The sequence below is a fragment of the Apteryx mantelli genome, chromosome 25 (genome assembly GCF_036417845.1).
Source record: "Apteryx mantelli isolate bAptMan1 chromosome 25, bAptMan1.hap1, whole genome shotgun sequence".
NCBI classification, from domain to species: Eukaryota; Metazoa; Chordata; class Aves; order Apterygiformes; family Apterygidae; genus Apteryx; species Apteryx mantelli.
In genome coordinates this window covers 6,646,802-6,667,715 of record NC_090002.1, presented here as the reverse complement: position 1 = coordinate 6,667,715, position 20,914 = coordinate 6,646,802, and the positions used below count along the sequence as shown (strand labels likewise).

The following is a 20,914-nucleotide window of genomic DNA, read 5'->3' as shown; positions in this document are numbered from 1 at the left end:
TGCAAGGCCGGCTGCGGGGCGCGCGGCGCTCCTGGTATCCCCAGGAAGCTCCCCGGGTGCATTTCCTAGGTGCATTTAATGCATCCCCCCCCCCCCGCGCCAGTTGCATCCCCCCCCCTTGCCGGTTGCATCCCCCCCCCTTGCCGGTTGCATTCCTCCCCCCCCCCGTTGCATCCCCCCCCCTTGCCGGTTGCAGCGGGCCCTGAGGTCACAAGGCCCCGGCTGCGGCGGCGGCGCGGTGCCGGGGGGGCGGCGTTGTGGTGCCGGGGGGGGGGGCGGCATGGCGGCCTGCTGGCAGAGGTGGACGGGCCGCTACGTGCTGAGCGTGGCCACGGGGGCCGGCGCCGTCTACCTGCTCTACAAGACCATCCGAGCGGGGCTCGACAGCCCGCCCGGCGGCGCCGAGCCCCTCAGCATCGCCCGTGAGTCCCGCGCGCGTCCCCCCGCCCCGTGCGTGTGTTCCCCCCCCCCGCCCCGGTCCCCCGTGCCTCAGTTTCCCCCCGCCGCCGGCGCGCAGGGCTCGCCGTGGAGCACCAGGGCTCGGCCGGCGGGGAGTCGCGGGAGCTGCGGAAGCTGCTGGCGGCGCTGGGCCAGCGGCAGGACGACTACTGCAAGAGCCTGGTGCTCAACAGCATCACCCGCTGCGTCTACCTGCTGGAGACGGAGGTGAGGACCCCCCTCCCCGCTGTCCTGTCCCCCCTCCGCGTCCTCCCCCCCCCCCCGGCTTGGCCGTCAGCCCCACGGCCACCCCCCCTGCCTGCAGGCAGCTGCCTGCACCTACGAGGACATCCGCCTGGTGGCCTCCTGCCTGGACGAGAAGGACCAGGAGGTCAAGCTGCAGGCGCTCAACGCCCTCAAGGCTTTCTCCGGCATCCGCAAGTTCAGGATTAAAATCCAGGCAGGTTTGGAGGGGTTGGATGGCGGGGAGCCATGCTGCGTGCCGGGGGGGGGGCCAGGCTGGCTGAGCGGGTTTGCCGCGCAGGAGTACATCCCCAAGGTCCTGGAGCTGGTCACCTCTACGTGGGACTCGGAGACGCACGCGGCGGGGCTGCGGCTGCTCAACGGGCTGCCCCTGCCCGACCACCTGCACCCGCTGCTGCGCCGCGCCGTCCCGGCCCTCCTCGACTTCCTGCAGACCGACGGCACCTTGGCCCAGGTAGCGTCCCGGTCCCAGTCCCGGTCCCGTTCGGCCCTGGATGCCCCGGTGGAATTTCGCGTCCCAACCCACCACCCCTGGTGCCTCCCGCAGGTGCAGGTGCTCAAGCTGCTGGTGAAGATGGCCCAGAAGGAAGATCTCCTCTACGACATCCTCAACTGCCAGGTACCGGCCAGATGACTCTCCCCGCGCGTCGCATCCGAGCGGCTCCGAGGGGCAGAGTTAAGGGGAATCGCTCACCCCCCCCCCCCCGCCCCCAGGTGCAGCCCGACTTCCTGAGCCTGCTGCAGCCCTCGCAGCCCGGCGAGCTGCTCCGCGAGATGCTGCTCTTGGTGGAGGCGCTCAACGCGGGCTGCCGGAGCGCCGCGTACCGCGCCGCCCGCCGCCAGCACGGCGAGCGCTCGCTGCACGCCGCCCTCTTCGGCGACGGCTCCCGCCTGGCCGACCGCCTCCTCGCCGCCTTCGCGCACCCCGAGGAGGAGGTGCAGCTGCGGGCTTGCAAGGTCATCCTGGGCCTGCGGCTGCGCAAGGAGGACGCCGACGCCGACGCCGACGCCACCGCCGACGCCGGTGACACCGCCCTGAGCAGCCACAGCTTCGACACCACCTTCGGCGCCTCCTTCGAGAGCCCCTTCTTCAGCGGCGGCGAGGACGTTTGCTAGGGGCCACCGCCGCCGCCCGAGGCCAATAAAGCGAGGGGGGGCGCGGGTGGGTGCCCCCGCGGCGCCCAGCGAAAACGCCACGCGGCAGCTCGACGCGGATGCTTTTTACTGGCCCCGGCGGCGCCGGGGTGGGGGGGAGGGTGGCGGGGAAGGGGCTGGTTTTCGGGGGCCGGGATGGGCGGCGGGGGGGGGGGGGGGGGGTCAGCGTCGCTGCTCCGGGTCCCGGGCGTCCTTGCAGAGGCCGAAGTTGGTGTTGGTGATGGTGCCCACGAGGGTCTTGTCGACTTCGCAGGTGAGGCCGCTCTCGCAGGGGCACTTGTAGTAAACGCCGTAGATGGTCTGGGGGTGGGAGGACGAAGGAGGGGGACGCCCGGGTCGGTGCGGGGCCCCCCCCCCATCCCGGGGCCGTGCTGCCGGCCGGGCGCCGCGGGGGGGGACACCTACCTTGGGGGAGCACTCCTGCGCCTCGGCCGCCTTGGGCATGCAGCGGGCCAGGCTCAGGCCGCCGCTGCGGTGGCAGCAGCCGCTCTTGCACTGGGCGCTCTGCAGGCAGAGCTCCCCCGTGTCCTGCAAGGCGGAGGGGCAGCGGCGTGAGCGGCGCCCCCCCAGAAATCCCCCCCTCCCCCGACCGCTGCGGGGAGCCGAGGTTATCCCGCGGGAAAGCACGCGGAGCGGTGCATGCCCAGGGGGTCTAACCCCGCGAGAAAATCCCGGCTCCCCTCCCTGTTTAACCCCTGCAGCCACCGGGGACCACGTCAGCCAGCGCCTCGGCCCTTCGGGGGACCTTGGGGTGGGTTTTGGAGTCTCGCACCCCCTCTGGCTTTCGGCTTGAGCTCAAATAAATGCGCCGGCTCAGGGCTCTGGCAGCAGCGCCGGCGCCTCCGAGCAGCCTCCGGCCCCACCGCTGCGGCGCTGGCGTTTTCCCGCTTGCAACGGGCCCCAGCAACGTCCCGTCCTTGCCTGGCTCGTGCGGACACGGCCGCGGGAAAGCGTCCCCCTCCGCGCGCCCGCAGCCTCGGTTTCCCCGCCCGCAATGCCCGGAGCGTCGCCGGCGCCTTCCCAAATTATCCTGGGGCCGCTCAGGCAAGGAAGCAGCTGCTCCTACCAGGTTGAAGATGAGGCCTCGCTGGTGCGGCGAGGCCACGGCCCAGGCCACGAGCAGCAGGGAGAGGAGCAGCGCTCTCGCCATGGTGGACGCGCCGCCGCCGCTGCCGCCTCCCCGCCGCCTTTATACCGGCTCCTTCCACCAGCTGACCCGGCCGCTCCTATCACACCCGACCCCGTGGCACCGGCGCCGCGACGCCCTGCGACCCTGCGCGCCAAAAAAGCGTGGGAAAAAACGCCAGGAACGCCCAAACTCAGCACAGGGCGGACAGGGAGTCGTTCTCAGCCTTTCGCTCCCCTCCTGCAGCCCTGAGTTTTCACAAGGCTGGTGCCAAACCGGTTTGCTCCGCGGCAAAAATTACCCCGGGTCCTCTACGGATGCGACGCCGGGCGCGCGAGCCAGCTTGCTGTGAGCGGCTGCCGAGCCGGGCGACGCAGGGTTCGCGGCTCGGCTGCAGCTCGGAGGCCGGGAGAGCCTAAAGCGGCAGGTCCGCGGGCCCCACGGTGCCGGCCGATGCCGTCCGCCCCGCGCCGCATTTGCTCTCGCCGCCGCAGCGGGTTCGGCGGGGTCGGCCGATAAAGCAGCCCTGGGAACGGCGCAGCTTTTGCACTGCTCTCGGCAATGATTAACGCCTCGGCGTCTCGGCCCGTTTGCGGCTCCCACCGGTGCAGCGAGCAGCTACTGCCCGGGACCGGCTGCACCTCCCGCGTGCCGCAGGGCTGCGCCGGGCCGGCTCCCTTCCCGGCCTGCAGCTGCTCCAGCCCCGGAGGTGGCGGCATCGGCTCCGGGGATCCTATGCCAGAGGGACCCCAGTTAGGCCAGCTGATCTGCAGCACAGCAGAGCTGGGAGGGCAGAGGGAGCGGCCTGGGGTGCACGGCGGTCCCTGGGGCACATCCCGCGGTGCATCCCGCAGTGCATCCCAGCGTGCATCCCATGGTGCATCCCGGGGTGCATCCCACAGTGCATCCCAGAGGACATGACACATCCCGCGGCACACAGTGCATGCCGGGGTGCACAGCACATCCCGGGGCACAGCCCAGGGTGCACACAGAGGGTACATGGCCCCCCCCGGGGTGCACAGCGGGGGGCACATGGCACATCCCATGGCACGTGACGCATCCTGGGGCTCACAGCACATCCCAGGGTGCGCAGTGGGGGCACACGATGCATCCTGGGGTGCGTGGCACATCCTGGGGCGCACAGCAGGGACACACGGCACAGCCTACGGCACACAGTGTATCCTGGGGTGCACAGCCCACCCTGGGGTGCACAGCGCATCCTGGGGCACATCCCGCTGGGCGCGTGCCGCAGCCCAGGGCACATCCCAAGGGGCACAGCCCATCCTGGGGGCACATGGCACATCCCAGTGCACATGCCGGGGTGCACGATGCATCCTGGGGCACATCCTGCACAGCGGGGGTGCACAGCCCTTCCTGGGGTGCACAGCCCATCCAGGGGGGTGCCCGGCACACCCCGGGGTGCCCAGCGGGGGCGCACAGCCCACCCGGGGCGCGTGGCTCCTGGGGTAGGGGGCAACGGCACATCCCAGCACCCATCCCGGGGCGCACAGCACATCCCAGTGCACGTCGTGGGGTGAACGGGGCATCCCGGGGTGCACGGGGGGGGGGGGGTCGCACGGCGTATCCCGGGATCCCTCCCGGGGCGGGAGCTCCCGGTGCATCCCGGGGCGCATCCCGGGGCGGGGGCACTTCCCCGGGCGGGAGCTCCCGGTGCATCCCGGAGCGCATCCCGGGGCGGGGGCACTTCCCCGGGCGGGAGCTCCCGGTGCATCCCGGGGCGCATCCCGGGGCGGGGGCACTTCCCCGGGCGGGAGCTCCCGGTGCATCCCGGGGCACATCCCGGCGCGGGGGCGTTTCCCGGGGCGGGAGCTCCCGGTGCATCCCGGGCCCGGCGCTCGGCGCAGCCGGGGGCGGCGCAGCCCAGCGCTCGGCGCATCCCGCAGCGCTCCGGGCGCGCAGCTCGCCGGGGCCGGGGCCGGGGCCGGCGGGGGCGCGGGGGGAGCCGCGGCGGGGGCCCCGGGGAGGAGGGGGGGGACAAGGTGGGGGAACGACCATGCCCAAGCTGCTGCCGGCGCAGGAGGCCGCGCGGATTTATCACACCAACTACGTGAGGAACGCGCGGGCCATGGGGGTGCTCTGGGCCCTCTTCACCCTCTGCTTCTCCATCCTCATGGTGGTGACCTTCATCCAGCCCTACTGGATCGGCGACAGCATCGACACGCCGCAGGCCGGCTACTTCGGCCTCTTCTCCTACTGCATCGGCAACGCGCTCACCGGCGAGCTCATCTGCAAGGGCAGCCCGCTCGACTTCGGCACCATCCCCTCCAGTGCCTTCAAAACCGCCATGTTCTTCGTGGGCATCTCCACCTTCCTCATCGTCGGCTCCATCCTCTGCTTCAGCCTCTTCTTCTTCTGCAACGCTGCCACCGTCTACAAAGTCTGCGCCTGGATGCAGCTGGCGGCAGGTGAGCCGGGCCGGGGGGGCGAGGGAGCGAGCACCCAGGGGCCAGAAAGGTCCAACACCCACTGGCCTTGGTGGAGTGGAGAGAAAGCCCCTGGGATGGGGGAGGACACTGAAACGCTCCCTCTTTGCCCAGTGCGTTTCCAAGGTTGGGGCAGAGCTGGAACCCGCTCTCCCCTCCATCCCGCACTGCCTTTCCCTGTGCCCCGACTCTGCCATGGTGGAGTTGCCCAAAAAGGGACGGTGGTTGGACCTCCTTGTCCCCTTGCTCTCCCTGCAGTGGGCTGAGACCCCAGGACAGGGCGGCCTTGGGACCAGCGCCTCCATTTCCATACTTTTCTGCCCATCCCCAAGCCTAAACCTAGCGCTGGGGTCCCGCAGGAGGAGCGGAAGCGACTCCCACCCCCAGCCCCGGCACGTGCCCCCCGCCGCGGCGCTCGCTTGCCCCCCAGCGCGGCGGGGACGCGCGGATCATGTTCGTCGGCCGTCTGCCCCGGAGCGGACACCCGAGACGCCCGGGTAACTCGGCTCCCGGCAGCCGCCGAAACCCAATCCAGCCCCCGGCCGCTGCCTGCATCGTCCGTGCCGCGCTGGGGTTCCCGGGCGGCCCGAGGGGTGTTGGACGGCCAAGGAGCCGCATCCTGCGCGGGGAGAGATGAGGAAAACCGTTGCGAGGGTCTCGACCCTGCCAACGTCCCCGGTTAGTTTTCCTTTTTCCCCCGGCGGGAGCCGCCATCCCAGCCCAGTCCGGGTCCCACGCGGGAGCGCTGCTGGCTGCGGGCGGACTCCGGCTAAAAAGAGGATCCGAGCAATCAGCAGACTTGCCCGTAGCCAGGCAAAGCAGGCGCGCGGCTCCTTCGCAGGGTGAATCGCACCGCGGCATCGCCGCCCTTCAACGCGGCGCCTCGCTCTAATGAGCAACGTAAGGAACGGCTCCGGGTCGGGGGCGCGGAGGCAGGCCGGGCGCTCCGGCATCTCCCGTTCCGAGCAGAGGGCTCACGTGCCGCTCTCGCTTTTGCTTTCCCGCGGGGCAGAGGTTGCAGAAAGAAAGGTGTTTAAATAACTAATAACGGCTAATAAAGTGCCGCCGGGCTGCGCAGACGCCGGCAGCGCCCTGGGAGCCGTTTTAAACGGGGGCAGACGGCGAGAGGATCCGTGGTCTGGCGTTTGCTGCGTGCCAGGATGCGGCTTTGGCGGAGGAGCAAATCCTTCCGCGCTTCCCCTGGCTGCCCGTGCCCGGCCTCTCCGTTAGCTACCGGGAAAAATGATTAAATACGCTGGAAACCAGCCGCCTCTAGATGCCGTGTGCCGAGCTCGGAAGCCGCACGCCGGCCCCGCTGCTCTCCTCTCCCCCGGCCTAGGAAAAAAACCCTCCGCAACCGCGGTCAGACCCACGCTAACCGCCCCGAAAGCGCTTTGGCAAGGCGGCGGGGCCGGGCGGGATCCGCGGACGCCGCGGCACCGAGCTCGCGGGGGGCGGCAGGGCCCGTCGCGGGCGCCACCGACGTCCCCGTCCCCCCCCCCCGCGCTCGCAGCCACCGGCCTCATGATCGGCTGCCTCATCTACCCCGACGGCTGGGACTCGGCCGAGGTGAAGCGCATGTGCGGGGACAAGACGGACAAGTACACGCTGGGCGCCTGCACCGTGCGCTGGGCCTACATCCTCTGCATCATCGGCATCCTCGACGCCCTCATCCTCTCCTTCCTGGCGTTCGTGCTGGGCAACCGGCAGGACAACCTCCTCCCGTCCGATTTTAAAGTGGAAAATAAAGGTAAAAGTAAAAGGGGGCGAGCGCAGATCCCTTAGGGAAGCGGCGCGTCGGCTCCGAGATCGCTAACCGGCGGGCGGCCCGCGCGCCCCGGGGGGAGAGCGTATGGCCGCGGCTGGGGACACAGCAATCGCCCGGGCGGACATCACGTTTCCCCGTGTTCAGTATTTGATGCATTAAAATACTTTGTCTTTTATTCCCGAATTTGTTCCCCTACCGCCGGAGCAGAGAGGTCGCTACGCTAAGTAGCGAACATCTCCATGTGCATGCCGGTGCTTTTCCTGCTCCGGTTTCAAAATGCCTTCCCCCCCCCCCCAAGAAGCCTGGAAAACATTCCTGCCCCTTCGCTATCCCGCAGCCCATTAATACAGCGATTATCTCTTGTTTTACAGAAGAAGGCGACGAATGATGGCGCCGAGCACCACGGTAAGCGACGTCCGCAGGGCTGATTTTAACCTTTCTCCCGAGCAGCCGTAACACCAGTGTTGTGTTTCGGGGGTGACCAAGGGATCGACGACGGTCCGGTGATTTGGGTGCCATATTCGCATGGGGTTTATCGGTAGTTAGAGGGGAAATCTTTGCTTTTGCCTCCTGACAGCGGGAAAGCAGGAGTTCCTGCCGAGTGACCAAAAAAAAAAGCTTTAAACCCGAAGTCCTGTCCCGTCGGACACTGGGTCACCTCTTCCTTCGCTCCCCTGGGACACCCCGAGCTCTTCTCCAGTCGGCTCCGAGGAACTTAACCTCTTTCTTTAAAATGACTTTTGCAGGAGCTCCCAACTTATCGACTGCGGTGGATTTTCCGCAGCTGCTCTGTTCCCGGTTTATCTGATGGGAAAAGCCCAACTGAACTGGACGCAGGTTGCGGAGTCCGTCAGCAATGCCGGGGAAAGGGGGAGGGAAGGGGATGCCGTTTGCTTCTTCTCGGGGTTTGTACACCTTCTTTCCAGGAAATTACTTCTGAATTAAAATAAAAAATTAGTGTTTTCCATTTCGTGCTAGTCTTCTTGGGGCTAGAAGGCGAGTCCTATTGCAATTCAATTTACCTCCCGCTCTGGGTAACAGTAAATGAAACGTCCCCCCCTAAGGAGGGCACTTTTCTGGCGAAAATCCGCTGGGCTCCAGCCCACCACGTAGCAGCACTTCCGAACCGCAGCGGACGGTGCCCGTCGGCATCAACCCGCTGCACACGGGAACCTGCTGCCACTCCGGCTCAGCCATCGCCGCATGTCCCATCCGACACCCACCGGCTGCAGGCTTCGGCACAGCCCGTTTCCATGCTGAATGTCTCCCCTGTCCTGGGATTTTGCACTCTTACCCGGTCAGAATCCAAAATTAACCTGTTACGATTTGCATTTCTACCCCTATATAGTTGCAATTCAAGTCAGTTCTAACAACTATCTTCCAGTTTTATGCTTCCCTCTAACGAAGCGCTTGGGAATGTTTTGTTAAGACTTTGTGCTATCAAAGACAGGGGAAAGGAGTTGGGGTGGGGGAAACATTTTAGAATGGTAAATTCCAGCAGAGTTATCCTGACATTTACTGCTTTTCCCGATTAAAAATGGGTCACAGTACCAGTAGCAAAACCCTTACCTAGGCCATCTCACTGTATTTAATCCTAGAGAAACAAAATGAAGTGCTACTGGACACGGAAAATTCAACCAACTGACTGGACACCCGCTCTGGAAGAACAGGTTTGCAGAGGGAACACATGAGGAATAGGGCTCAAGTATTAAATAATCTATTTATTGTACTGCTTTTACAAAGGGGGGGGAAAAAAAGACAAAGCACCCAAGTAGAAAGAATAAAAATGTATTTTCCTTCAGGTTTTAGACTGACACAGCAAGTACAAATCCTTTAGTGTGAGCACTTTACGGCAATTTGGAAATTTAACAAACCCCAAGAGAAGGAGCACAAGGTACAAGACTGAATCCTGACAGCTGATCCTGTGGCTCTTGGGCCCCCAAGCCGGCTCCAGCCTTGGCTCTCGGTAAAAAAACCTCCTCCTCCAGTCAGGGTGGCAGAGGGCAGGGAAGGAGGGGCAGAAGCTCTCAGCATCGAAGTGTGCAGACCCCTGCTAGAAACAACTCTCTAATGGGCCAGTTTGAAGGACACAGGACTGGCTGAGCTTCTAAGACGACAACAGAAGTTGTTTGCCCTGCCAACATATCTTCACAGTATTTAGACAGTAGGTATGCTAGAATCCAGTCCTGGCTGCAGTCCCTCTGTAACAGACACGGAAGCGACACTGAACCAGGAAAACTCCAGATGAAAGGGGGGAAAAAAGGCAAATCAGCAGTTTGAAACTGTTTTGGTATGTTCCCTTCCTTTAATTTTTGATTATATGCATAGAGAACCTGACCTATCCCTAAAGGAGCATGCAGCATGAATTGCAGTAATAAGCCAAATCAGGCACTGGACTGGAGAAATGCTTTTCAAGTGGATTAAATGACATCAAGTTTTATGAACGAGCAATCCTCCTGAACCAGGATTTCAAACACAAATAGAGCAGTGACACGTAACAGTCATTTCGGCTGCTTTGGCAACATATCGCCTCAGAGAGCATCTGCTTGGCCTCCAGTACGTTCCTGCAGTACTTCTATCCTTTGGGAACTACCACGAATCCAAAGGCCCATTTGGTCCAGGGTGAGGAAGCGCCTCTGAAGTCTCAACACTGCCAACTCTTGCTTTAGAGTAGGATGCACTGAATCTGTAACAAGGATGGACAAGTCTAGAAGAAACCATCATAGAACTAGCAAAATGCCAAAATGATTCAACTTTATAATTAAAATTAACCCATTTACTTATTACATCCAACCCCCTCTGAGAAGTTTATACAGTAAGTCAACAGAACGTTTTATTTAGGGTATCTCTAGAAACAGCTTCTAATCCGGTATCTACATGGAAAAGTCAATCAGGTCTCTCCCACCTCTGTTAGCTCTCCTTGTGTTAATGCCCCAGAAAATGAAAGGCAATCCCATTCTGGGAAGTTATTTCTGAAGGCCAGCACCTGAAGCAAGTTAACGCCAAAGAAACCTTTAAGTCGGGCTTTCAAGTGTTGAGTTTCAAAGTCAAGGGCTATAGCATGGCTGTGATGCAGATGCTGCCACCCTTCATCGGGGAAAAAGTGAATGGTCAAAAAGTAAGAGCCAGAGCACACCGCACCAGTGAAAGCCAGTCTCTCACGGACGCAGCAACCGCCTCAAGCAAGGCAAAAAAGTGCCAGTAAGGGATAAAAAACAAAAAAACTTACAGCTCACTAAAACATTGGAAGAGTTGCCTGCAACAAGGCTACCTCTCTGCAGCCAAAGGGGGCACCCATCTGCACGCTGAGGGTTGTGCGTTTAGTCAGTTCCAGCTTTTGCTTATTTTCCTTGTCACCTTTTAGTCACAGGCTCAGGCATTTGAAAACACACAGTAAACGTTGCTGAATTTAGAAACTATTCTGACTATCTGGGCACAGCGAGGGGAAGAAAAAGTAAAGGGGCAGGGACACACTGGGGGAAGAAATAAATGATACTAAAACCTAGATTTAAATAGCTCATTTCAAAAGATTTAGGCAGCTAAAACTAAAGAAAAATTACGTGACTGGAAAGCAAAGAATACAGTAGACACCTAGAAAACGATGGAGGATTTCAAGGTCTTTGCTCTACATGGAATTAACACCACCTTGGTGCCCTCTGTTACTTCTCACCCCATTGCCAGCTACTGGATAAACAGCTGAAAATTGACTCCTGAGTCAGTGAGATAAGGATGAGTTCAGATCTTCATGTCCCCCTCTCGAACAGAGGACAGCTGAAATTTAGTTAAGGGAGCTATCTCAGCACAGATGAGCTCAGATCTACTGCACATGCTGCGTAACAGTGAGGAGACTCAGGAAAAACTTCATATTCCAGTCAATTAGTCTTTGGCAAAGCCCTATCAAGGCAAAACACAGATGATGCCCACTGGCTGAGGAGAGTCCCCATTGAGTCACACAAGCAAACTCAGCAGAACACGTTAGATTTATCTAAAATCTTGGAAGCCTTGAAGGAAGACCTTCACACTGAAAATGAACAAGGGAAAAAAAAAAAAAGGATCTGGGAAGGGGCAGCTGGGTGTGTGTACGCTATGCTGTAAACCAGAGTGTAGTGCTGTGGCATTAGGTTGAAGCCTCTAGGAGCTAAGCCAGGGGTGCCTGAGACACTCCGCTGCTGTAGCTCGTTTCTCCGGGATCAGCTCCAACATAGGTAATAAGAAGTCTGTGAATGCAGCTGCCTCGTCTTGGGACCACTCGTATTTTTCCACCAGAACTTCGAAAAGGCCCCAAGGCTTCAGTTTGGTGATGTGCTTCAGATCACCTGAAAACCAAGACAGATACGTTAAGTGCAAATCATAGCGGCGGAGCGGCTGACCAAAACAGGCCAAGCAGCTAGCGTGACAGGCTGAGTTCAGAAACTGAGCGTTTTAGCACAGGGAAGGTAAAGGCAAAGGTTTGGGGAATACTGAAGGAAGAAGTGATACTAAAACCTAGGTTTAAATAGCTCATTTCAAACATTTGAACAGCTATAACTGAAGAAGGGTTTTGTGACTGGAAAGCAAAGAACATAGCAGACACCTAGAAAATGATGAAGGATTTCAAGGTCTTTACTCTACATGGAACTAATGCTGCCAGCTTGGGACAGCACAGTTTAGAAACAACTCAGATTATCTTTCCTATCTGCTTTTGAAGGCCGTTTTAGAAATGCAGTCCTTGAAGGCTCCCTTTTTCCCTCCTGCTATTTCTGATCCAATACCAACGTATATTGTTTAATTTTATTAATCACCAATTATACAGGCTGACATGACAGGCATACACTGTGCCGTAGACTTTGGAATACATGCAGCATTGTTCGAGGAAGTGATACACTATTATGAAAAAAGGGTATTTTTAGTATTAAACTAGGTGAAAAATTCGTTCTTGAGTCTTAATACATTTCTGGTGTACTTAGGGCTTTAAGATCAGCAACACGATAAAATGCGTTGGATTTCCTGTTTAGGGCAGAAGGTCTCTGTGCTGAAAACTAGACTCTGGGTTTACCAGCCTGAATGGAGAAGACAGCTGTCTGCTGTGTACAGGGCCTCTTCCCTCAGACTAGGTCGAAGGGCCTGCAACAGCGGTTATCTTTATAATCTGCAGCAATGCGGCGCAGGATGCAAGCTACTGTTTAAGTGACTGTCTCACTAGAAAAAGAACAAAGTTGTCTAGAGAAGACTTCAAAGACGAGTAAACACCTCCAGTTGACAGAGCTCAGCTATCTGAAGCCATCTCAACTCTGAGCTACCTACAGAACTATTCTTCAACCTGTCACATTTGATCTACACCGAGATGTCAAGTACGGGGATGTAGTATATTTTTAGCAGACAAGAATGCCTTACATTTAGCTGCAGCTTTGCTGAAAAAGCCTTTCATAAAACAGGGTGAAGATTTAAAGATTTGTCTTTGTTGAGATCTATTTTTAATTGGCATTTTTAGCAAGGCACTCTTGTGTACGGGGGTGGGGGGAAGGTGACATTTGCTTTGTTTCCTTTTACCTTTTTTGGTGAAAAACTCCTTGGAATATTTTCCTGCCAAAATGAGCTTGCGAGGTATTTTCCCAAGAAGTTCTATGATCAATGCAATGTGATCTGTATATTTTCAAAAGAAAAAGACAGTATGACACATCCATACAAGACATCCCCCCTCCGCATCCCAGTTTCCTTTTCTGTGACGTGAGGACAAAGGCACTTAATCTCCTTTGCAAATTACTTTGAGATCCACAAGTAAGACGAGTTATGCACAACATAGTTCAGTGTCCCTTGCACCCCAGTGTGTTATTATACCTAACCATAGTCTCAGAGGTATCACTGTGAGCATTACAAACATGGCTCAGACGCACTGGGAAAACAGAACCTGAAATCAGATTACAGCAGACAAGGAAAAAGACGACACATGGTGGTGGCGGGGGGGAGAGGCAAGGGCCATTTGCAGGAACTCAATAGTCTGAGAAGCAAGATAGAGAGGATAGTGGTAAAAGGAATGGCAAATACCAAAACAAAAACATGGACTTTCATTGCATGGTGTCTCACTGCAGAGCCTTAACCACAGTTGTTCTCTAACATCACTAATTTGGGTGAACATCTTTTTGCAAGGAACCTTTGCACTGCAGACTTGTAAGAGAAGGTTCTCATTCTGAAGAAGCCTCCACTGCATCTCATGTCCCAAATTAAGAAGGAAAGACTTAAACAAACGCACCTTCATCCCTTGAGTAATCTTCTCCAGAATGAGGCTCAAACAGATAGTCTCCTGTTGCTAATTCAAAGGCCTAAATAAACAGAAAGTGTATGTTATACCACTTTAATGGACTTGCACATTGCTAGAAGCACTGCAGGTCGATCCTGCATGCCGGAATCAAAGTGGTGGGAAGAGTAACCTGTAAAAACGCTAATACACCACTACCATCTTAACGTGTTCAATTACTTTGTTGCATTTAAAAGCTTCATAGACTCAGAACTGTGATGAATTCTGGATCATATTATGAACTCTCCATTTTGCTGTATTAAGTTTGCAATTGTACAAAATGAAGGCTTTTCACAAGCTTAGCCCCTCTTCCCCCTCAATACCATTTTGCAAAACTTGTTATCATGTCCCAGCTCTACAGATATTTTTTGACTAAAGTTCTTTCCCTGCAAAGTTTCAGATGTTAAAAAGACATTTTTCAACACAGTTCATCTCAGACCATTCATTCCCAGATGTGAAAACATGTTTTAAATGAGAAAATTTTTGCTTTCATTTCTCAATTTACCACTGCTAAAGGGTAAATACGTCATGGAATTTAAGAACTTATGTATTCACTTTTACTCAAAACAGTACCTATGACCTTCTGTATTCTTAATTTTCTTTGAGAGCTGCTGTAGCCAAACTATGGAATTAGGCACTCAAGAGTCACCACTGCATAATTTTGACCATAAGTTCTGCAGAGACAACATGACCCTACTGCATTCCGTTTTTACCACATTCATCAAAATCACAGCTTATTTTCCAAGACAGCAAAAACGAGTTCATTCAATAGTTTCCAAGCTTAAAATAGAAAAACGAGCTTTAATTTGTAGAAAATACAGAAAGGGGACACCAAAGACACACATGTAGTAACTGACTAGACTGAGGTGTTGTTTTTTTTTTTTTAAATCATCGTTCCCATAATTGCTAGCAAATGTAGAATACAGTTTCAGCTTCATCTCAGCATTACTCAGAGATTATAAAGTGATTCAAACAAGGCAGAGGATGCATGAGACAAATATAAAGTTATACTGAAGACATCTGTGAAACAGTGGTGGATGCAGAGGAAAGACTCTTTACAAAAAACACTTTCTCGTCTTCAGAATTGCCTATTTCTCTTGCTTTGCCATGAAGCACGACCTCAAAGTACAGGTACATTTGAAATACGCCAGTGTTGTACAACAAAGCCCCAACTTTCAAAGGGGAGGCTCTGTGTGGCAAAAGATGAAAGAAACGCTGAATACCCTGTTTCTATACTGAAGTCAGTAAGTCTAGAATTTGGCTGAATGTTAGTGGTTTTGGATTCCCCCCCCCTCCTGCTTTTGGCCAGACTCAGCTAGTAATTCTGTAGTCTGGAACACATCTGAGTTTCCCAGAACGCCCTGTGGCAACACCTAAAAATCCTCCCTGGACAACACCACTCACCATACACGCTGTGCTCCAAATGTCAGCAGGGGTGTTGTACCCCGATCCTATCAATACCTCCAAGGATCGGTATTGTCTCGTCTGGATGTCTTCAGTGAAGTGCTTGTGCTAAACAGAGGAAAAGGTTTATTAAATGGTTAGAGAGCTTTTAAAGGACAAGAATCAATAACCTGGGAAGCCAGAGCAAGTCAAAGCTCATTCCCATTATGATTCATCTGAATTTTACATCTCAAACAATACTTGTAGGAATATAAGGAAATACTTAAAGGCTCTGCACAAGACACTCTTCCTTAAGCAAGACAGTCCAGCAATTCAGAGGAAAGCAAGCAATAACAGCAGAACAGGGAAGACCGTTTTAGAAGCTGTACTCTCTACTATCAGGTCACACTAGGCCAGGTAGATTTGTCTACCTTAAAACAGATGAGCAACATCATTGCAAGAGACAGCGCCTCGCCAACTGCTGCAAGCCTAATATGGAATTCTGAGTTTGCAACAGTCTTTTAAGATCTCAAGCATTTTGCCATTAAGAAAAAAAAGAAAAAAAAAAAAGAAAGGAAAATTCTATTCTGCCTATTTGAAGTGTCAAACATTTAAAAGTAGTGCAGCACAACCATCAGAGGATAAAACTATTTATGAGTCTCTTTCATGTGCTTATGAATCCACCGAAACAGCTTGACAAGCTAATAAGCTACAGAACTAGCACGTCAGAGCAACTGTTTTCAACTTTCTCCTTCTCCAGGGGAGCTACAGACTGTGCAGAAGTTGCATGTATGCAGATTGGGGCATATCATATAGGACACCGGCCAAAGGCCTCTTAGAGATAATCTAGCGACCAAAGAGGCACCCAGAACACAGGCTGCAATGCTACGTTAGAAGACCATTACTTACTTTGTTCTCCTCCTCCTTTTTTTCCCCACATAGTTTCAAATTATCCCTCCTTTTACAAGCAGGTATAAAATAGATTCTATTTTACAGATTCTTTTCAGTCTTGGCCTACTGGGAATGAATTAGCGGGTTTAAGCACGCAATGTGCAAAGATTTTAAACTTACCACCCAGCAGGCATTTCCCAGGTCAGCTATCTTCACTTTGAGCTTATCTGCATTCTTGGGCTCAAGGGGATTAAGAAGGAAATTCCCAGCAGTCGATTTTCCTAAAGGCAATATGCACAACAGCTGATTAAAGCTAAATGGGCAGTGTCACCATCTGTCATCCAAATCCTATAGCTCTCTCCCTGCTCAGGAAGGGTATTGCTTACTGATCAGAACTTTCCCTTCCCTGAAGCTAGCTGTAATAAATAAATAAATAAAAACCCCAACATCCGTCTGTGCACTTTGAGCAAAAGAGCTACCAACATTAGGCTGGTAAACACAGGAAAGAATTAGAATATTCTAGATAATATAGCTAGCACAGAGACTTTGTGTTGCACAGTGGGAGAACAGGCAAATGTATACAAGAGTGGTACATAGCTTTAAAGAAAATGAGTTTGTCTATATTAAAGACAAGTTTTTCAAATAAGGGGAAGGCCAGAAGTAAAACAAGCCTCTCAATCCATAAGAAGTCTTCCTAAATCCTTGAAGGAGGAGAGTCCAAGCACAATAGCATCTTCTCACCATAGCCACCACCCATGGCAGCACCACAGACAACCACAAGTTCTAAAGTATATTTGGGGAAAAACCTCAATGGACATGGTGGAGAGCAAAAATATGAAGTCACTAAATTATACCCAGTTGTAGCTCTCAAGCAAGCTGGGAGACAGTTTTGAGAAGCAAAATACGCGTAGTAACCTAGCAGGGGCATCTGACTGAATAAGGTCCAAGTTTCGATATTGTTAAACTTCACTTGCTCCTCTTTCACACGTGAAACTCCCCGGCAGATCTGCCACCAGGAAAACGCTACAGAAAACTTAAAAAAAGCACAAGTGTTAGTTTCTCTCTTCCTCTCCAAGCAGATCTACTTGACTAGACCTCAACTCAAAAATGCAGCAACGGACAGTTTTAAATGTTATCAATTGATACAAGTTCTTAAGAGTATTTTTATATATATTTTATATATACATATCTTTTAAACTGCAGTACACTATTGTGCGCCATGTTCTCCTAAACCTACAAGCCTTGCAGTGTTTTTTCCTGAAGCCAATTCTATATAAACAGAACTATTAAACAGTCTTCCTTACGCAGTATAAGCTTTGTTTCGGTTGGTTTGTATTTCTGGGAAAACATTTATTCAGAACAGACTTAATTGTACTTATCCCACATTCTAACAACTAGTGACAATTGGCAGATTTAAGTTTCTAAATATAATGCAAATCACATAAGCAATACCTGATCTAAAGAAGGGAATGTACCTATAATGAAAAAGAAATGTATAAGTATTTTTAAAGGGGGAGCGCTTATGCGATCTACAGTTAAAACTAAGGCACAAATCCCTCTCAGTTGGAAACTACAAACAGCAGAATGACTTAGAGTAGGACTGTTGGGTTAATCACCCCTGGCAGGGAGGTAAAGGCTCAAAGAGGTGGTCCTAATCACTTCAGCCTGTAAAATTAAGGTTTCTATTAATACTCCAATCAAGCGCTACAACATGACTCCCCCAGAGCAAGGGGGAGGGCGGCCTTTCTCAACGGGCTCCTCTTGTACCTTTGTTCTCCGAGGGACTATTATTCTCATTCTCATCCTCCGAAGGTATCTCCGTCCGGATGCTTTCTTGCAAATGGCTAATCTCCTGCTCATTGAATGATTGCTCTTCGCTCGACGTGGGCTGACACACCATGGAATCTTCCGAAACTAAGGGCACGAATGAGTCCGACATTGCTTCTTGAGGCCTGGTCTCTGAGTCACCATTACGCTGATTGTAACTGCAACTACGGAAGCTCTCCTCCTTCTGCGTGAGAGGGCGATCACCACAGTTATTGGCATTGTGAAGGTCATCCTCAAGTCGCACAGACCCTTGATTGCCAGAGTCTGAGAAGTCCGTCAGTTGTATCACTCCATTGCAATTTATTTCTGGTACGCATTTTTCCACGCTGCTTTCCATTAGGATAGACTGCTCTTGAACAATGACTTCAGCTGCAAGAGGGGGGAAATGAGAAGATTCTTAAGATAGCAGAATGTCTTAATAAAATAATGGCTGCAGTTGTTCAGGGAGCCTTCAGAAACAGACTGTTCTCAAACTGTAACAGAATGCAATCATTCACTAATTCAATTTGTAATAAAAAAATCTCCTAGCCTCTTTAGATTGGTGCAATGTAATACACATAAGGTTAAACGATAGCAGCAACCTGTACTAAAGAGGCTCACTCTACTCATGCCAGCGCGAGTGAAAGAACAGTGTGCTGCTCTTGCAGTGCTTTAGGTCCATACCTGTCTTTTTGCTGACACCTTCATCCGGTGGACTAACTTTTAAGAGCATTTCCAGAGGGCTCTGAGCTTCTTCCTCCTCTTCAGGCTGCGTCTGCCCAGGGCTTGCCTCCTTCTCCATTTCCTCTATCTCTTGCATACGTTTCTCTAACAACTCGGCTTGCCGTTTCTGCTTCTTTTTCAACTTCTTTTTCTTATTCTTTGACATTTTGTCAGCCTACACAGAAGCAAGCAGAGGAATACCTCAAACATTTGACTTTGTTTCATATTTCAATAAATCTGGAGCAGTTCAGGTTTTCATTTATTTTAGAGCTGAGGAAGCAGCCTGGGATGAGAACTCTGAAAACAGAGTTCTTCTCCAAAAGGCTTTGTATCAGCTGTGTATTTGGGAGTTGTTGTCTGTTGCCATACCAGGGCACCTCTGTCCTAACCTGAGGAATCTATAGTGCTCTCCAAACGAGGGATCTCAGACTCCACAGACAACACAACATACTCTGAGACCACCAAAAGCACTGCCAGTACTGGTATATATATTTGAGACAGAACTACTTACATCCAAGACAGCATTGAACCTGATAAGCACGTCCAAGGACAAACACGAACAAATCACACTTTTCCTTCTGATATGATTACAATGCTGCTTTCTCTTAATGCAGACTGTGTTATGAAACAACGGGGGAGATGATATAAATAGATGTATACTTACAGATGAAAGCTATTACACTTACTGGTTTTGGCTGTGGTGCAGTGCTCACTGAAAGGGAAAGGAAAAGGAAGATAGCAAGTTAGTACATTTATATAAAAAACTGCAACTATGCTCCAAAGTAAAGGTAAGCTTCTTCCAAAGTGGTCTGGTAACAACATTTTAAAGATATCAACAAATGTTTATTTTGAAGGCTTCATTTCCCTACAAAGGTATAGCAAGAATAAGAAAAACTGAGAAAAACATTAGATGAGTAAATGTGCAATTAAAATCCCAGGTTGTTTTTGCTTGACTGATACCAAAGACTTAAACTTCCTGTCATGCAGCTTCATTTACTGCATGCATTATGCATCTTACTGAGAAAATGCAAACTGCAACATTAAAATACCAAAGTTAAGGGAGCTCCCTGATCTAACCCAACTAAGCTATGTTACGATGGGCTCAGCTAAACATTGGTGCTGTAAGATTATGACAGACAGGGCCTTCCAGCATGCACTGTAATAGTTCCTGAAACCTGCAGACTGGTACAAATGGAAATTCTGAGGAGGAACATGAAGAACAAGAACTAGGAGCAAAAGAGAATTTGCTCTCTGCTCCTTAGGGATGTTAGCATGTCAAGGAAACACTTACAGCTCTTTAAACTTTCCAGATGTATGCAAATTGACAACTCTAACAGGTAAATCATCTTGTTGAGACTTCCCCAAAATGCATTTCCAGCATCACGCAGTGAAAGGAGATAAACTTTTGTAGAAAATGTGAGAAGCGCCTCACCACATGTTTACTTAAGTACTACTTTGAGTGCAACCACATTTATGCGGTGTGTTCCATAAAAGGCTAACACGCTTTTTAAAAGACTGTCCCACCACTTTATCTGTGTCAGATCAACTGCATTAAAAGCAGGTGTCAGCATGACTTTATCCTTCCTCCATTTTTCTTATACTGTACAAATAACTAGCTTCCTGAGCGTCATCAAGTTAGAACTTACGAGTAGCTTCACAATTTACAGCTGGCTTTTCCAAAGTTACGTGCAGTACTGTTTCACTGTACTTAATGCAAAGCAAGTGGGACATTTTCCCTTATGAGATCAGTTATGACTTTTTTGGAGAAGAGGACCAGTTTTCAGGAAGAAAAAACAAAAAAACCCACACACCTGCAGAGCCAGATGGTGGGGGAGCCCCAGATCTCTGCCACTCTGTTGCTTCCGCAGCCAACCTGCGAATATACTGGTCGTTAACGCACAGAAGAATGTTCTCAGGTTTAATATCTGTATGAATGATCCGACACTTTGTGTGCAAGTAATCAAGACCCTGAAGAACCTGCAAATGGAAAGAACGAAACCAACCATTAAAAAAACCAAAGAATAAGCAAACTGAAAATGAAGGGAAAGGAAAAATCCAAAAACTGAATTCAGTAGCTGCCCAGGATGACTAATGAACTGGAAGGATTTTTATGTCCAAGAATATTCCAGATTAATTCTTATGATATCAGTGGTTATTACTGAATTCCAGAAAATCTAGATTTGTATACAGATTTCAACTATGAAGTTAAAACACTGTCTCTAAACCTTCATGACTGAGTTTACCACAGTGAAAAACTAATCTTAATGCCCTACAATAAAATCATGCTTTCCTTCTCTTTCCACTCTCCGATGTAGAAAGATCTTTCTCCTTAAGCAATACAGTAGGGAGAACAGGTTTCTCTTGCTTTTCCCATCATTAAGCACCATGCTTACTGCGACAGAAGTTATAAAAAGAACTACTTGCACTTGTGAGGACTAAACAGGGTAAGAAGAGGTTAAAAGCAAAACCGGCCTCCCACTGCACCATCATGGTTTAAGTGACAGAAAAGAAATATCTGCAGCAGAAAGTTTTTGCAGTAGAGAAAGGAAACATTAACCTGAAAAGGATTTTTGTTGCATGAGAGGCTACACCACTGATTTTTAACTCATTTTCTTGGATTTCTCCCCAGTGAAAGAGATCTC

The 20,914-nt window shown here is 52.4% G+C and overlaps 4 protein-coding genes across 7 annotated transcripts in view; 2 read left to right on the top strand and 2 right to left on the bottom strand.

Annotated features, from left to right (window-relative positions):
- The first annotated feature begins 280 nt into the window (after positions 1-280).
- Positions 281-1,818, top strand: ARMC12 (armadillo repeat containing 12). Its single transcript, XM_067310436.1, has 6 exons — positions 281-422; positions 518-666; positions 764-898; positions 983-1,156; positions 1,250-1,321; positions 1,417-1,818. Exons 1-6 carry the CDS (start codon positions 281-283, stop codon positions 1,816-1,818), a joined length of 1,074 nt encoding a protein of 357 aa, XP_067166537.1.
- Positions 1,819-2,019: 201 nt separating this feature from the next.
- CLPS (colipase) lies at positions 2,020-3,007 on the bottom strand. The gene is made up of 3 exons (XM_067310435.1): positions 2,924-3,007; positions 2,263-2,385; positions 2,020-2,157 (listed from the first exon to the last, which is right to left on the bottom strand). Exons 1-3 carry the CDS (start codon positions 3,005-3,007, stop codon positions 2,020-2,022), a joined length of 345 nt encoding a protein of 114 aa, XP_067166536.1.
- A 1,988-nt stretch (positions 3,008-4,995) lies between these two features.
- Positions 4,996-8,117, top strand: LHFPL5 (LHFPL tetraspan subfamily member 5). Its single transcript, XM_067310548.1, has 4 exons — positions 4,996-5,409; positions 6,941-7,177; positions 7,567-7,600; positions 7,942-8,117. Exons 1-3 carry the CDS (start codon positions 4,998-5,000, stop codon positions 7,581-7,583), a joined length of 666 nt encoding a protein of 221 aa, XP_067166649.1. The 5' UTR covers positions 4,996-4,997; the 3' UTR covers positions 7,584-7,600; positions 7,942-8,117.
- Positions 8,118-8,967: 850 nt separating this feature from the next.
- Positions 8,968-20,914, bottom strand: part of SRPK1 (SRSF protein kinase 1) — a 28,425-nt gene continuing 16,478 nt past the window's right edge. For 2 of the 4 annotated variants that reach the window (XM_067310732.1, XM_067310734.1), the window contains exons 8-16: positions 20,084-20,249; positions 18,959-18,984; positions 18,234-18,447; positions 17,511-17,939; positions 15,924-16,024; positions 14,874-14,981; positions 13,425-13,494; positions 12,725-12,817; positions 8,968-11,511 (exon numbers count right to left, since the gene is read on the bottom strand). In XM_067310732.1, coding sequence (XP_067166833.1) covers positions 11,327-11,511; positions 12,725-12,817; positions 13,425-13,494; positions 14,874-14,981; positions 15,924-16,024; positions 17,511-17,939; positions 18,234-18,447; positions 18,959-18,984; positions 20,084-20,249 — 1,392 coding nt within the window. In that variant the 3' untranslated portion in view covers positions 8,968-11,326. The remainder of the gene's footprint in view (positions 11,512-12,724; positions 12,818-13,424; positions 13,495-14,873; positions 14,982-15,923; positions 16,025-17,510; positions 17,940-18,233; positions 18,448-18,958; positions 18,985-20,083; positions 20,250-20,914) is intronic. The other 2 variants (XR_010886341.1, XR_010886342.1) reach the window with 2 other exon arrangements.

What these genes read in the sequence shown, in the direction of transcription:
- ARMC12 (XM_067310436.1), top strand. Translation starts at nt 281, where the DNA reads ATGGCGGCCTGCTGGCAGAGGTGGACGGGCCGCTACGTGCTGAGCGTG. An exon ending in TCTACCTGCTGGAGACGGAG is followed by an intron (nt 667 to 763) that starts GTGAGGACCCCC and finishes CCCTGCCTGCAG; the next exon opens with GCAGCTGCCTGCACCTACGA. An exon ending in AGTTCAGGATTAAAATCCAG is followed by an intron (nt 899 to 982) that starts GCAGGTTTGGAG and finishes TTTGCCGCGCAG; the next exon opens with GAGTACATCCCCAAGGTCCT.
- CLPS (XM_067310435.1), bottom strand. Translation starts at nt 3,007, where the DNA reads ATGGCGAGAGCGCTGCTCCTCTCCCTGCTGCTCGTGGCCTGGGCCGTG. An exon ending in GAGGCCTCATCTTCAACCTG is followed by an intron (nt 2,386 to 2,923) that starts GTAGGAGCAGCT and finishes TCCGCCTTGCAG; the next exon opens with GACACGGGGGAGCTCTGCCT. An exon ending in CGCAGGAGTGCTCCCCCAAG is followed by an intron (nt 2,158 to 2,262) that starts GTAGGTGTCCCC and finishes TCCCACCCCCAG; the next exon opens with ACCATCTACGGCGTTTACTA.
- LHFPL5 (XM_067310548.1), top strand. Translation starts at nt 4,998, where the DNA reads ATGCCCAAGCTGCTGCCGGCGCAGGAGGCCGCGCGGATTTATCACACC. An exon ending in CTGGATGCAGCTGGCGGCAG is followed by an intron (nt 5,410 to 6,940) that starts GTGAGCCGGGCC and finishes CCGCGCTCGCAG; the next exon opens with CCACCGGCCTCATGATCGGC.